This window comes from Festucalex cinctus, chromosome 7 (genome assembly GCF_051991245.1).
Source record: "Festucalex cinctus isolate MCC-2025b chromosome 7, RoL_Fcin_1.0, whole genome shotgun sequence".
Classification (NCBI taxonomy): Eukaryota; Metazoa; Chordata; class Actinopteri; order Syngnathiformes; family Syngnathidae; genus Festucalex; species Festucalex cinctus.
Genome location: NC_135417.1, coordinates 17,403,937 through 17,417,963, shown reverse-complemented (window position 1 = coordinate 17,417,963; position 14,027 = coordinate 17,403,937). Strand labels below are relative to the sequence as shown.

Below are 14,027 nucleotides of genomic sequence, written 5' to 3'. Positions count from 1 at the left end.
ATTGAAGAAGGGATTCGTAAATTTGAAAATCAGTTCATGAAGGGTATTGCCCAGAATTGTGTCGGGTTCTCACCTCGCCAGAGAAAGGTCAAAAAGTCCCAGGAACTGTCTCAGGGAAGTCTGATACATTACATTCACCATGCTCATTTCTGTGATAAGGAAATACAAGATGCTGCCCCTGGTGGCCACTGAAAGCAGACGGACAAGTAATCATTACAGGATACATTGTAGCTTCTGGGTTGTGAGTACATTGTTAAGGTTTCTAACAGACCACTGCATAATTGAGGACGCACAATTGGCTGTAGGTGTGAATGGTTGTATAGTATAGTAAGTCCCTAGTGCCGTCCCTTGAATGACTGGTGATCAGTCCAGGGTACACCCTGCCTCTTGCCTGAAGTCAACATTGCCCCAAAGGACGTAAACTCTACTATGACCTACCAGGTCGATACTCCTCCCTGGCAGCATTGATTTGAACCTCGGTGTCAGCTGCAATCTGGAGTTTCTGATTGACCTCTTCGGCTGTGCACTTGGTGTTGGCAAGAACAGCAATCAGACTTTCATCATCCACTAGTGAGCCCTACAAATAGGAATACAGTATTCATGAGAAGAAGTCAGGAAATGAAAGTGTAAACATGGAATTGCTGTCGTAGCGCACCAGTACTGGAAATGTATAGGGAATATGTACATTTTCACTGAGCAACATCAATAACCTTGCAAAAGTAGGTATACAAACAATGATCTACCACATTTTTTGTTTTCTAAACGCACAATACGTAGAAAACCTGCACTGGGGGAATTCTAGTCAGTCGCAACACAGGAGACATGTCCACGTCAAAATTTAGCAGTAATAAAATGTAGTAACAATGCATATATTTGTGGAGACTAGGTTCAAGTTGTATTTTACAAGTTTAAAAATGTGCAGAATTTCACAAGTTATTGATTAGATAGCTCTTAATATGAAAAGAAAAAGGCACTGAGCTGTCACCAATGTCTTACAAATGCAATTATGCCATCTCGTGGCAGACAAATGACCTCAACACAAATCAATAGGGGTGTGAATTGCCTAGAACCTGACGATTCGATTCGTATCACGATTCACAGGTCACGATTCGATTCGATACCGATTAATCCCGATACGAATTTATAAGTCGATTGTTGCGATTTTTTTTCATTCAAATTAAGAAAATACTAATCAGTAAGCTTGTAGAGTGTAAGATTTATATGAAAATGTATTATTTATTTATCTGAAATTTCAGTCTTATAGAGGTTGTAATTTGTTTCATGTTTGAACAGCATTGAAATAAAATATTAAGGCTTAATGTTCTGTTCATATAACATTCTTCCATGCTTAAGGTGTGAATCCTTAAAAAATAAATAAATAAATAAATAAATTAAAAATAAATAAATCGATTTTGCCGATTATTGAATCGATTCGAGAATCGCGCGATGTAGTATCGCGATATATCGCCGAATCGATTTTTTTTTAACACCCCTACAAATCAATATCACTCGTTTTTTACAGGACATCTTTTTAATTTTTATTTCAATTGTATGAATTATAAAATTACTATATCAATGACTAAAAGATGCAGCCATATTGCTATTAGTTTAACATTTGAATGCCACTTTTATGTTAAGTGTGAAAACAGGGGGGGAAGTACATTTCATTGTACATTTAGTGTCAAGGTCTTGGTTGTGGACCCAAATGCAGAAAGAAGTCCAGGAAGACAGGTTTGCTCACACAATGTTTAACAGACTCGACAAACAGACAGGATTACGAGTATAAGTGGTGACAGAAAACGAAATCATCCAACAAGAACTGACCACAAACCAGGAACTAAATACAAGCAAAGTAACGAGACAATTAGCAACACCTGGACACAACACAAGTGGCTGAGGGAGCTGATTGGTAGACACTGTTGCTGACAAACAGGTGGACACAAAACCATAACGAGAAAGACATGAACCACAAGAAACCAAGATATAACATGAAACAAAACTAAATCAGACACTAAACAAATAAGGATCATGACATTTAGGACAGATATAAAATTTGCAACTACCGGTAATCATGACATTAGTTGTCATCATAGTTTTGATGCCTTCAGTGAAAATCTATAATGTACATAGTCATGAAAATAAAGCAAATGTATTGAATGAGAAGCTGTCCAAATTTTTGGCCTGTACTGTACATGGAGTGTATTTCCTTACTTGTGTACTAGTCAGTCGGCAGAGGAGACTGTCTTCAAGCTCCTTCATCTTCCGCTTGTTAGATGTAACATCTTCTAAGAGGTCTGTCCTCTCCTTCTCCAGTTCCTGATGGCATAAAACATTGTTATCGCATACTTTATGGCTTTAAGAAGTCTTTGCATTTGACAAAAGCCAGTTGTTAAGTTACATTAATGCAGTGGTTTTTAACCTTGTTGGAGGTACTGAATTACTTAATAAACCCAATAGAAGCGCTGTCCAATAACGATCAATTAGCGCTGTCTGTGCAAGTGTATTTTAAAGACATTTAACCTGTTTTTCTTTGAGAATGACTCGGCCTAAAAGCTGGTCCTCCAATCCTCTCATTGTAACGGTGAAGTCAATGATGGAGGTGCGGGCACTGATCTCGGGGGTGTATGCTGGGTTAGGCAGCTTGGTGGTTACATACAGCCTAAAGCCCTTCATAACATCCACCTCCTTGTCTCCAATTTTTACCTGGAAAATGAGACAGAAGTATGTGTTAAACTCATTGCGGCAGTGCCATCTGATCTCCTTTGTACTTTTGGTAGTTTCTGGGGTGATAAGAATTCTGTGCAAATTCTTTCACACCATGAAGGCTTTTATGGACCTCAATGTCCAAGTGGCCGATTCCAGTCATTACCTTGTACGTGGATCCTGTCTTGATGAAGTTTTTCTCAAGAACGTTATCGAGGGCAGGGTCCAACTCCTCCCCTATGTCCTCAATCAAGAGGGGCCGCCCAAGAGACAAACTGTCTTCTAGGTGGTTCTTGAAGTATTTATGATTCAATGAGGTGATCTGAGAAAATGAGAATATATTTCGTAATAAATCACCATTATTTGACATGAGTATCAACCGTTGTTAACTCTTTGACTGCCAAAAACATTTAATAACGATTAGTAAAATCACGACGTATGCTGCCATAAACGTGAAATGACGTCATCTACGTTTTGTTTTGTTTTTTTATTTTTTCGTCAATGGACGGAGCAACGTCTAAATGCAGCGCTGCCCGGTCAATGGGTTGTGGAATCAAAAACACCACCTAACTATGGCCAGCAGATGGCAGCATTGTGTCTCTTTTCAATGGGCTGCTGGTGTATGGAATTACAATGAAATGTAATCAGCGAAATGGCACTGTGCAGGGGTTGGATTTCTTTTTTTTTTTTTTTCATAACGTGTGGCAGTAAAAGAGTTAAAAAAAAAACAAAAAAAAACCTACGTCAATTTTTTTTTTTTTTTTTTTTGAAACATCAGGACAGGGTTCAGAATTAATTTAATGATGCCGCACTCTGTCTACGGTAAATTAAATCAACACTGCATTAATTCAGCCCAGAGACTGGCACAAGCAGGAAAGAACAGCTAATTGTACTGCTCCTGAACTATGAAGCAGTAAAGTCTTAGGCTGAAGGCTGAACAAAAGCATTTTAAAATGCATCAAGCAGAAACTAAGAGCACAATGCCATTATTGTGTGAATGCAGCTCGACAACAAACTTGTTTAATCAAGGCTCTACTGCGGATCAAGCACTGCAATTACTGAGACAAAGTTTTCAAAAGTTCTGTGTTACCATGGCCACGCAATTCCACCCCCTGCTAAACAATGAATGGACTCCCACTGAAAATAGGTAGCAAATTCTTGTTGCTCTTTTCTTAGGGTGACCAGATGTCCCAATTACACAGAGACAGTCCCGTTTTTGAGCCTAGGGTCCTGCTCCTGGCTGATTTAACCAATTCCGTTGTTTTGTCTCGATATTAGGCAGGTCCCGTGTCTCAGCGTCCCATTTTTTTATTTTTTTTTGCTATGTCTATCACAATCACACAGTTGTCAGATTCAGATTCTATAAAAATAAAACAATAAATAAATAAAACAAATGAACAAACGAACCTGCAACTCATTCCTGGCCTCTTTGTTCTTAATCCATATTTTTCCTTGTGTTTGAGGGTCAACAAGGAGAGGGAAGCGTGCAGCTTTGGTGACAATGACGCCATTCTGAATAGACAGGTCATCATTAGGGAGACCCTGAAACAAGAAAGAACGAGTGACAAACATATTTCAATACTTTATAATCACACAAATAATTAAATATCACATTCCTTTGGATCATGCGACATATGTTTTGTCTACGTTCCTCAGTTACGTCCAGATTCACAGATCAGAGTTTGATTACAGACCTGTAGATTCCACTCACTGACAGTGGGCGCATCAATAAGCAGTTCAGTCAGATTAAGATTGCTGCCAAACGGGATTTGACGCTGCTTCAATTCATTTTGCCAATCGCTGAGTAGGAGGTTACGGAACTCCTGGTTGAACGGACCGGAGTAAGACAAAAAAGCCGTTGCAAGCAATATGTCACCTGGAGCAAAAAGACATAGATATTACATGCATATATATCCATTTTCAGTGTCACAGGGAAGCTGAAGTTTAGTGCTATCTATTATTCGTGAATGATAGAATTGGTAAATCATCATTGTACCAGTCAATATGGATTGAAAAAAATATGTTCACTGGGAAACCAACCAACGAGACGTTTTGTCTGAGCAGCAAACTCTTTGCTCTGCTCTGTCCATCTCTCCTTTTCGCCGGCTAGGCCACTAATCAGACTGGAAGCGGTCTGCATCTTATACCGGCAACGTTCCGCATCCTCAAGTAGTGTCTGAAATGGAGTTAGGACCGGGGCACAGGTCAGTAGACTTGTTTGGACTTTCAAAAGAACACTAAAATCAAACAGTCTGTAAAGTTCTGGGTGGGAACTTCCACTTGTTATTGTATTTTAATGCTCACGATGTTATATTCTATTAGCATGCGGAAGAGGAACTGATCTATTCAGTATCGTCCCTGCACTTATACTGTCTAGGCTGCCCGCCCACATGGGCGAACGGCTCAACCTCCCTATGTGAGAATGTGTGGCCTGATGGCTTTAACTGGTTTTTACTGTATACGTATGTCGGAATGCAGACAGATAGAAAGGCACCAATCAAGGACACATAGCAGGGCGCCAAGCAAGGACAAATAACAGCGACATGACGGCCTAGCTCAAATCTATCTAGTCATCAAGAGACCCTAATCTAACAAGTCCGAGTACTGTACATTTGAACAATTGGCAAAGATCACAAGTTCAGAATGTCATTGAAACTGATTTAATTCCAGGATTACAGGATTTATTCACCGGTTCTTAATGACCGTGAATCTCAGTTGTAAAACTTGAAAAAAAGAAGAAGAAAAGGTTTGTTCTTTCCTGTATTTGTAGGAAAGCTATCAATCCAGTTTGTGTCCTCACTTAGCCTCCCCTTTCCCCCTTCTGCTTAGTGTGGACGCACAGATGCTGCCACACATCTTGACCACTCACACGCCGCATCAAAAAACTCGCCGAGGGCGCCAAATTGCGTCGGACCAAAAGTGTTGTTTCAAATGTCTTTCTTCCCTCCCCTACCTCACCTCACACGTTCTAAGGATTCAAATGAAGTCGCTGACCTGCTTCTCCATCATGGCCTTCTCGTACTCGCTCTGTACCACATCCAGCTCCGCCTGCTTGGCGTCCAGCTCTGCCTGAGCTTTCTGAAAATCAGTGTGAGCGATGGCCAGACGATTCTCCTGCACTGCCAAGTTAGCCTTAAAAAAGAGAGGAGGAAAACAAAAAATGATTTGTGCTGGCTTTATTCCACACAAAACAGCTAAAATGGTGATGGCCCCCTTTTCAGGGGGTTGAAAAGGTAGATGGAATGGAAAAGAAACGACAAATGAAGAAAAAGAATGTTGGTTGCTCCATGAGTCTGGTTACATTGTTACAAGTTACAAGTGCTAAGATGAGAGGAGGACTATTCCTGTCCATCGCACTGCCTCTGTTTGGCAGACCAGCTAAGGGAATGTAACACCGTTGGGCTGGAAATCAGAAAATCAATTTGCTAGACGTTGTTCCACACTGAGGTGAAAAAAAAAATAGTAGCAGGAAGTTATCATGGGGTCACTGAGACAGAATATGTGAAGGAGAAGGGAAGCAGTCACGATAACAGAAAATGCGAGACAAGCTTAGTAGTGGTTGGATGTAACAAATTTATATTTCATACAGTATATTGGCCTACATAACACATTGACACTCATATTTCTGTTACATTCCAAGGAATTACATTGCTTAAAGAGAAAGGTAAGTTGAAAAAATCAAAATACAATAATATGTTCTGTGCGCCCCACAAATCTAAACACAATATTCTGATTAATATTAGTTTGTGAAATATGAATTAACCAGCAAAATCCACCCACTTTCATCCATTTCAGTGGGCGGCCATTTTGCCATTTGCTTACTGAAAATGACATCACAGTTCCTCATGGGTCAGGTAACAGCCAATCACAGCTCACCTGCTTCCTGAGTTTGGTCATGTGACAGCAGCAAGGTGAGCCAAAGGTGTCAAAAATGTTGCAAATCCAATAGTTTCCAAAATTAGCAATTTGTAAATAGAGATTAATTATTCTAATATATCATAATGGTAACCCAGTGATTCTTAACCTGTTCAATTGAACCGTGGGTTCCGTGAGCCAGTGTCAGAGGTTCACAAACTCCCGACTCATATGTTTTGTGATGATACGCACTGCTTTGCCATCGGTGGCTGCAGGTGATCTTGCTACATTACTTGGCCTATCTGTGCTGCAGGGAATTTAGTGTGCTCAGTAGTCGACTTGTGGCTGCTGTGATGGTACATCATGTGATTTCTCAATTATTGTAATCCCTTCATACTGGCTATGTCGAAAAAGAAAAGTGGTTCGATGAATATGTGTCATATGAATTCACATGGTATATAGGAACATACTGCATGGTGTTCCATAGGGTTCAATTCTGGGGCCGCTGTTTTTTTTTTGTTTTTTTTGTTTTTTGTTTTTTATAAAGTCAATTTACAGATACTAACTTTCATTTTAATAAATATTCTGTGTTTAATTTTTGATTTTTTCATAATCAAAGAAGAATATGTGCATCAATGTCATCAATCCATTCTCTATTTGGCAGGTCGTGGGTGGTTTAATATATGATTTGATTTGATTTGATATATTTGTTCATTTTTCCTTTCGGACAGCATTGTGACAATCAAACATTTCATCATACAATTTTGACATATAATAACCGAAAAGAAAAAGGGCTGGCAGGAAGAAGCATAAAGCTTATAAATTCCCGCCCCCATACTAAACTAGGACGCATAAAATCAAGCAATAATAATAAAAATCAACAGAGATGATAACGTTTCACTCAGTTCATCAAGTCCATGAAGTTAGTTATCCAGTTGATTACATTCGGAGACTTTTGATTCAGGCAAATGGATTATTGAAAGTTCAATCAGGTCATCTTCACCAGTGATTTGATCGCATGTCGTTCATGACAGAAGATTTGTTCCAATAGTTTGTTGATCACTTGTTGATTAGTACCATGTGGATTATCACAGTCCAGCAGCTTTAGATAACTGGGCATAGTGAAAACCATGTGTCCGACACCTCCTTCAGTCAGATCCGTCTTCATCACGATTTTGGTTCATCGCGACTTTTTTCTCCAGTTCAAGCAACCTTGTGGCCATGTCTCTCCTCATTCCGTTCATGGCAAGGTTGAGTGTTGCAAGGTCGTTTTTCACCAGAGAAGTGTCATCACAGGCCTTAGTTCGACCGGCTTGCACACCAGTGATGGCTCTCAGGGTGGCCTCAGCCATTCCCTCTGCATTCTTCTGGCGATCAGACATTTTTCGTAGCGTACGAAACAGCCAGTGGGATCCAATCCCCAGCAGCATCAGCATAACCACCAGCACAGCAAGCAGGTATACGTCCTCCACGTCCTCAATCTCCAAAGGCGTCAGACACAATGATCTCCACTTAGCCCAGGAATCTTCAGCATATCCAGCCATGTGAGTTCCACTTGGACATGAACGCTGAGTAGGTCCAGGTCTCATCGTAGAAAAGATTTTGTCAAACGCACTTAGAGACCAGCTAATTAAATCCATACTGGTTTGTCAAAAGTTTTTGGAGCAGAGTGTCCTTTTCTCAGCACTCAGCACAGATGCTGTTTTTCAAATGATTCAAGATTAAATGTCCTTGCACTTCAACAACATAGTCAGACATGTTTACATTTCTGTGTGAAGCTCCCTCCTTGTTGATAACACAAAAGTTATTGCTCTCCCACATACAGGTTAAACAAAAGACAGGTTAAACATTTTCTTCACTATAACTAGTTAATACAAATTCTTTATATTTTTTCTTAAATCCAGCTCGTGTCAGTGTTCCAGTTAGTGCCCCATCTAGTGAATTCCATAATTTTACACCAATACAGGAGATCGAAAATGACTTCAGTGTAGTTCTAACACATCTCAGTTTCTCTCTCAAATCATATTTCGATTCCTTGGCCTGAAAGCATATTTGCAAGTTATAAGGGAGACAGTGTCTGGCAGCCTTATACATTATCTGAATAGTTCTGTAATTTATTAAATCATATAATTTCAATAGTTTAGCTTCAATAAACAATTTGTGTGTATGTGCATTATATGGAGCACTATGGATAATTCTTACTGCTCTTTTCTGTAATACCATCAATGGTTGCAATCGACTTTTGTAAGTGTTTCCCCAAATTTCAACACGATAAGTCAAATAAGGCAGGATCAATGCATTATAGATTATTTGGAGTGCCTTTTGACTCAATATTTTTTGGGTTCTGTAGAGGATGGATATACTTCTTGCCAGTTTTTTTTTTTTTAACTGTGTTATCTGAGGAATCCATGTAAGTATCTCGTCAATAATTATTCCCAACACATTGTGTTGGCTTACCCGTTCAATATTTACATTAGAAATTTGTATGCTGATATTTTCTTTAGTTCCTTTTTTACCAAATAACATAAACTTAGTCTTGTTAAGATTAATAGACAATTTATTGGCATTAAGCCATTGTTGTAGTTTATATAATTCCTCATTTATTATTTGTACTAGCTTCTGTATATCCTCACCTGTACAGAAAATGTTTGTATCATCCGCGAAGAGTACCAACTTTAACACAGTAGAGACTTTACATATATCGTTTATATACAGTATAAACAATTTAGGGCCCAAAACCGAGCCCTGAGGTCCACCACATAAAACTTCCATTTTATTAGAAGTACTCCCTCCAAATGTCACATACTGTTATCTTTTGGTTAGATAGCTTCGTAACCAATCTAATACAGTGCCCCTAATCCCCATTCTCTCTAATTTATTCAATAATATTTTGTGATTTACAGTGTCAAACGCTTTTTTTAGATCAAGAAATATTCCAATAGTATATAATTTTCGGTCAATAGCATCTGTGATTATTTCCATAGATTCAGTCAGGGCTTGGGCCGTAGAATGTTCTTTTCTAAAACCATATTGACTATCATCTAACAATTTATGTTTGGTTATAAATTTATCAAGTCTATTATTAAAAAGTTTTTCTAATATTTTTGACAACTGTGGCAAAATTGATTTAGGTCTATAGTTACCATAATCATGAACATCACCAGTTTTGTATATAGGAATGATTTTTGCTATTTTCATTTCATCTGGGAATATCCCAGTCTGAAATGATAAATTACATATATAAGTTAGTGGATATAGAATTTCATTTATTATACTCTTAATTAACTTCATATCGAAACCGTTTGTGTCACAGGAGTTTTTTGCTGTGCATTTGGCAACCAAGTGTCTTATCTCGGTGTCCATGACTGGCTCCAAAAACATGGAGTGTAGGTTTCCTGTATAACTGTTCTCATAGTGAGAGGAGGATTTTGGAATTTTCTTGGCGAGATCAGCTCCTACAGTTACGAAAAACTCATTAAAATTATTTGCAATAACTTCTGTATTCACTACTTTTTTATTATTGACATTAAAATATTCAGGATAAGATAGTTTATCCTTTTTATTCTTTCTTATAACTTCATTCATAATATCAAAGTTTTTGTTTTCATCTAATAATTTAGTATAATGCTGTTTTTTACAGACCCTTAAAATAGAATTTAGCTTATTTCTATATCTTTTATATCTGTCCTCTGCCTGTTTAGTTCTTTGGTTAATAAATATCTTGTATAAGTTATTCTTTTTTCTGCAAGCATTTATTAATGACTTACTCATCCATGGTTTAGATTGTAAATGTTGTTTCAGATAAACCTTCTTTACTGGACAGTGTTTATCATACAATTGTTGAAGTTTGTTTATAAAATAGCCATAAGCCATATTCACATTATTTGCATCATAAACACATATATTAGCATTTAATTGTCCTGTAAGTACTGAACTCACAGTTTGTACCCCATTTACTGCGTGAAAATGTTTCAGCAGGTTTCTTGTGAAACGTGTGTGACTGAAATGTTATTCAGAGTTTCGCCTGGGGAGATCCATTTTCAGGTCTGCGCTAAATGGATTCAATTCAAATGGGAGATGGAAAGTTGCATTGAGAATGGCTTCATTCTTGCTTTCTGTTTCAGGGGCACATAATCTGCAACAAAGCAGCCAAAATGTTGGGGATATGAATGAGTCTTTTCATATGAAAGTGGGGCTGTGTTGTAGCCTGTGGCTTTGCTCTCCGCTAAAGTTTGTTATGTGTATTTATGAGTTAGCAGGAGAGGAGGGAGAGGGAGACACATGCACATGTGTGCTTGATGTATTTCTTACAATATTTGTAATAAACCTCACAACAAGGTCAATTCTAATTTGTCAAGCAATCATGTTGTGCTATACATTACCTTTAAGGGCAAGACTTCCTTGTTGATGGAAAAGAAAGTGGCCATGGCTTTGGTCCAGGACGCGAGGCCGGCGACATTGCCGCACACTCTTTTAGCTGTTTCAATGTTGTAGTCGGGCATGTCAAAATAGGGCTGCAGGAGCTCCACCATCTCTTCATTAATCGTGTCTTTGGGGAATTGCTGCAAGGGAGGGGGAGGGGCAGGGTTAGAACAAGAAAGGATATGGAAGGGGCACAGGTGGAAATAAGGAAAAAATACGGCAGGTGGGGTTAGAAAGCAAGCCCAAGAGAGAGCAGGCATTACGTAGAGGCTCAGAGGTTGCAGCTCCCATGCGCTAATGAGGAGAGAGCTGTGGAGCTGATATACCGTATCATGGAAACAATTCAACACTGATGGCGAGAGATAGGGGGAGGAAATAGAATGAGGAGACATTATAACAAGCCTCTATGTGTCAAATGATCCTCATTTTGTTTTCTATTGCTGAAAATTGCCGATCGTTGCCCAGCCTTGCTAGTAAATAATGAGCGGAGAAGCACAACGTGGGGCCGTTGACTGTTACACTCAGAACTTTGTATGCAAAGAATGAAAACATTTCCATAATGTGTCCCATTCAAGTTTATAAGAACTCTAGTTTATTTCCACAGTCCCAAAACATGCACAAGCTACAGAATTGCCCATAGGAGCGAATATGAGTGTTAACAGTTGTTAGTCTGTGTATTGTAAATGTCTTTAGGTCACCCATGAGGACCTTGAACAAAATCAATACAATTGTTTTGAAATCTGAACAAAAGCAAGGTCAAACAGCTGATTGGGTTCCACTCTATTCACGTTCCTACAAGATTCTTGATAGAACACAATGAAACCCTGTAAAGCACATGTATTCATATAATTATGTATGTTAAAGTATATCTTAGCAGAGCTGGACAGTAAGAGTTACATTTAGTAACATTTTGAAAACAGAGTACTTCTAAGAGTAGTTTTACCACACAATACTTTTTACTTTTACTTTAGTAGATGTATGAAGAAGAAACACTACTCGTACGCCGCTATATTGAGCTACACTAGAGTGGTTACCCCATTTCATACATTACATTTACCGTATTTTTACGGCCATAAAAGTCTTAAATTTTCTCGAAAATCTATGGCACGCCTAATAATGAGATGTGTCTTTTGTGTGTACCCAGTTCCAAAATCTGTAAATGTTGTTGTGCGACTTCAGTAAACGCTCAGCTTGACTGTGTGGGAGCATTTTCGCGGACACTTTGCTTCTATACAGGAAATGCGGCCTTGGTTGTGGACTGGCAGGCATGACGAGAACCCAAATGCGTCGACTGAAAGAATACTGTATATCTTGGTGCTTTAAGAAACTGCCATGCCGCAATTTTTGAATGGATTGTGCATGCTTGGGCTAACATGTCTGCTTGCACTGTTGTTCAAGCTCAGTAATGTATTTATTTTTTTAATTTTATGCCAGAAATTGCACATAATTTTATGGTTGCGTCTGATGACATTGTTTTTAAAAATAAATCAGACTAATGAGTATTCTTTTCAGTGAATACTTTTTACTTATATTTGAGTGTTTGTTTTTTTTGACTACTTTTTACTTTTACTTGAGTAATATTATTTTGAAGTAATGCTACTCTTACTTGAGTGCAATTTTTTGCCTCTATATCTTAGTTACTTTTAAACTCAAGTCATCAGTAAAAAGTTACTTTTGAAAGTAAGCAAATCAGTAAAGTAAGTTGTATTTTAAGGTAATTGTCGCAACACTGCTTTTGAAAGAATCTTTCAAAAAATTTGTTGAAGTAGTAACTAGGGATGTAACAATAATGGCAATATCGTGATATTGTGATATTAAAACTGCCACAATATCGTCGGCGTCATGTTCACGATATTTTAAAGCTACACATCTGTTAAAAAAGTCAGGTTGATTTCCATGTGTACAGTTCTAGCACCCTCTGGTGGCTAGTTTTTTAGTGCAGTTTAATTTTCATTAGGGATGTTTTGGCCCTTCTATGTTTAAAATCACTAATTGTCAGATGAAGGGGATTGTAATATGCTTGTGAAGCGAGTCAATATGTGGAGGAACTCAATGTGTGCTTGCTTTAGTTGAGGAAGTGCCGCAATATTAAATGTTATTAGAGATTGGAGGTTGTTTATATGTATTGCTGTACAAAAGCACAATATTGTGCTTTTTTTTTTTTTGGTATGAGCTCTTTTTTTTTTTTTTTTTTACAATATTGTGACCTTTTTTAAATATCAGCAACCTCCCCACAGTATCGTGATAATTATCATATCGTGAGCTTCAGGTCGTGATAATATCGTATCGTGATATTTTGATATTCTTTCATCCCTAGTAGTAACATGACTCTCACACGTCTAACACATCATATATAGTATGGTACACACTTATGAGGTCATGAAAAATCCGCTCTTCTCCTACGTGAGATAAATAAACCTCTACATCAGGAGTATCCTCCCACAATCTGAATCAATAAGCTGCTACCAAGGACACGCTTGGCTGCCTATAATTTGCAACGGTTACCTGTAGGCTGCCCAGAAAATTTCCAGCCGTTATGAGTTTGAGAGACTCCTGCCACGATGGAGTGTTGCAGTTCTTCTCCGGGTCGAGCTTTACGGGGTTAACCCGCCTTTGGAAGAGCAGCAGCACGCAGTCCATAATCCTCATGATGAGGTGTGGGGGACGCCCAAGTGTGCGGACGGTGGCAATGTCGGATGGCTTGATTGTCTGAATGGAAAGAAGAGTTTCATCAAAACTGGACATTAAATCGTCTGTGCTAACATCAAAGTGCAGTTGATGAGGGGAAGTTAAAATAAAATAGTCACATTTTTTGATTTGCACATTTTCATTTCATTGATGTCAATTCTCGTACATTTCCATGTACAGTATTCATTCATGTTAATCCCAAAATGTTCCTATTACTTCATCACAAACTGTGTCTTCATGAGACTGTACACTGGAGCACAACAAGCTGGAATAGAAAATGACTTCCCCCAAACCAAAGGAAGCTCCGAACGGTGAATAAATATCTACAAATGTATAATGCCTATCGAGGAAGCTACCCG

At 38.4% G+C, this 14,027-nt stretch overlaps 1 protein-coding gene across 3 annotated transcripts in view; it reads right to left on the bottom strand.

Moving 5' to 3' along the window:
* The window catches only part of dnah5 (dynein, axonemal, heavy chain 5), a 101,368-nt gene that overhangs the window by 19,759 nt on the left and 67,582 nt on the right, over positions 1–14,027 (bottom strand). For all 3 annotated transcript variants that reach the window (XM_077527038.1, XM_077527037.1, XM_077527039.1), the window contains 11 exons: positions 13,486–13,689; positions 10,941–11,120; positions 5,698–5,835; positions 4,744–4,879; positions 4,398–4,579; positions 4,111–4,245; positions 2,870–3,025; positions 2,521–2,703; positions 2,212–2,316; positions 439–577; positions 74–188 (listed from right to left, as the gene is read on the bottom strand). In XM_077527038.1, coding sequence (XP_077383164.1) covers positions 74–188; positions 439–577; positions 2,212–2,316; positions 2,521–2,703; positions 2,870–3,025; positions 4,111–4,245; positions 4,398–4,579; positions 4,744–4,879; positions 5,698–5,835; positions 10,941–11,120; positions 13,486–13,689 — 1,673 coding nt within the window. The remainder of the gene's footprint in view (positions 1–73; positions 189–438; positions 578–2,211; positions 2,317–2,520; positions 2,704–2,869; positions 3,026–4,110; positions 4,246–4,397; positions 4,580–4,743; positions 4,880–5,697; positions 5,836–10,940; positions 11,121–13,485; positions 13,690–14,027) is intronic.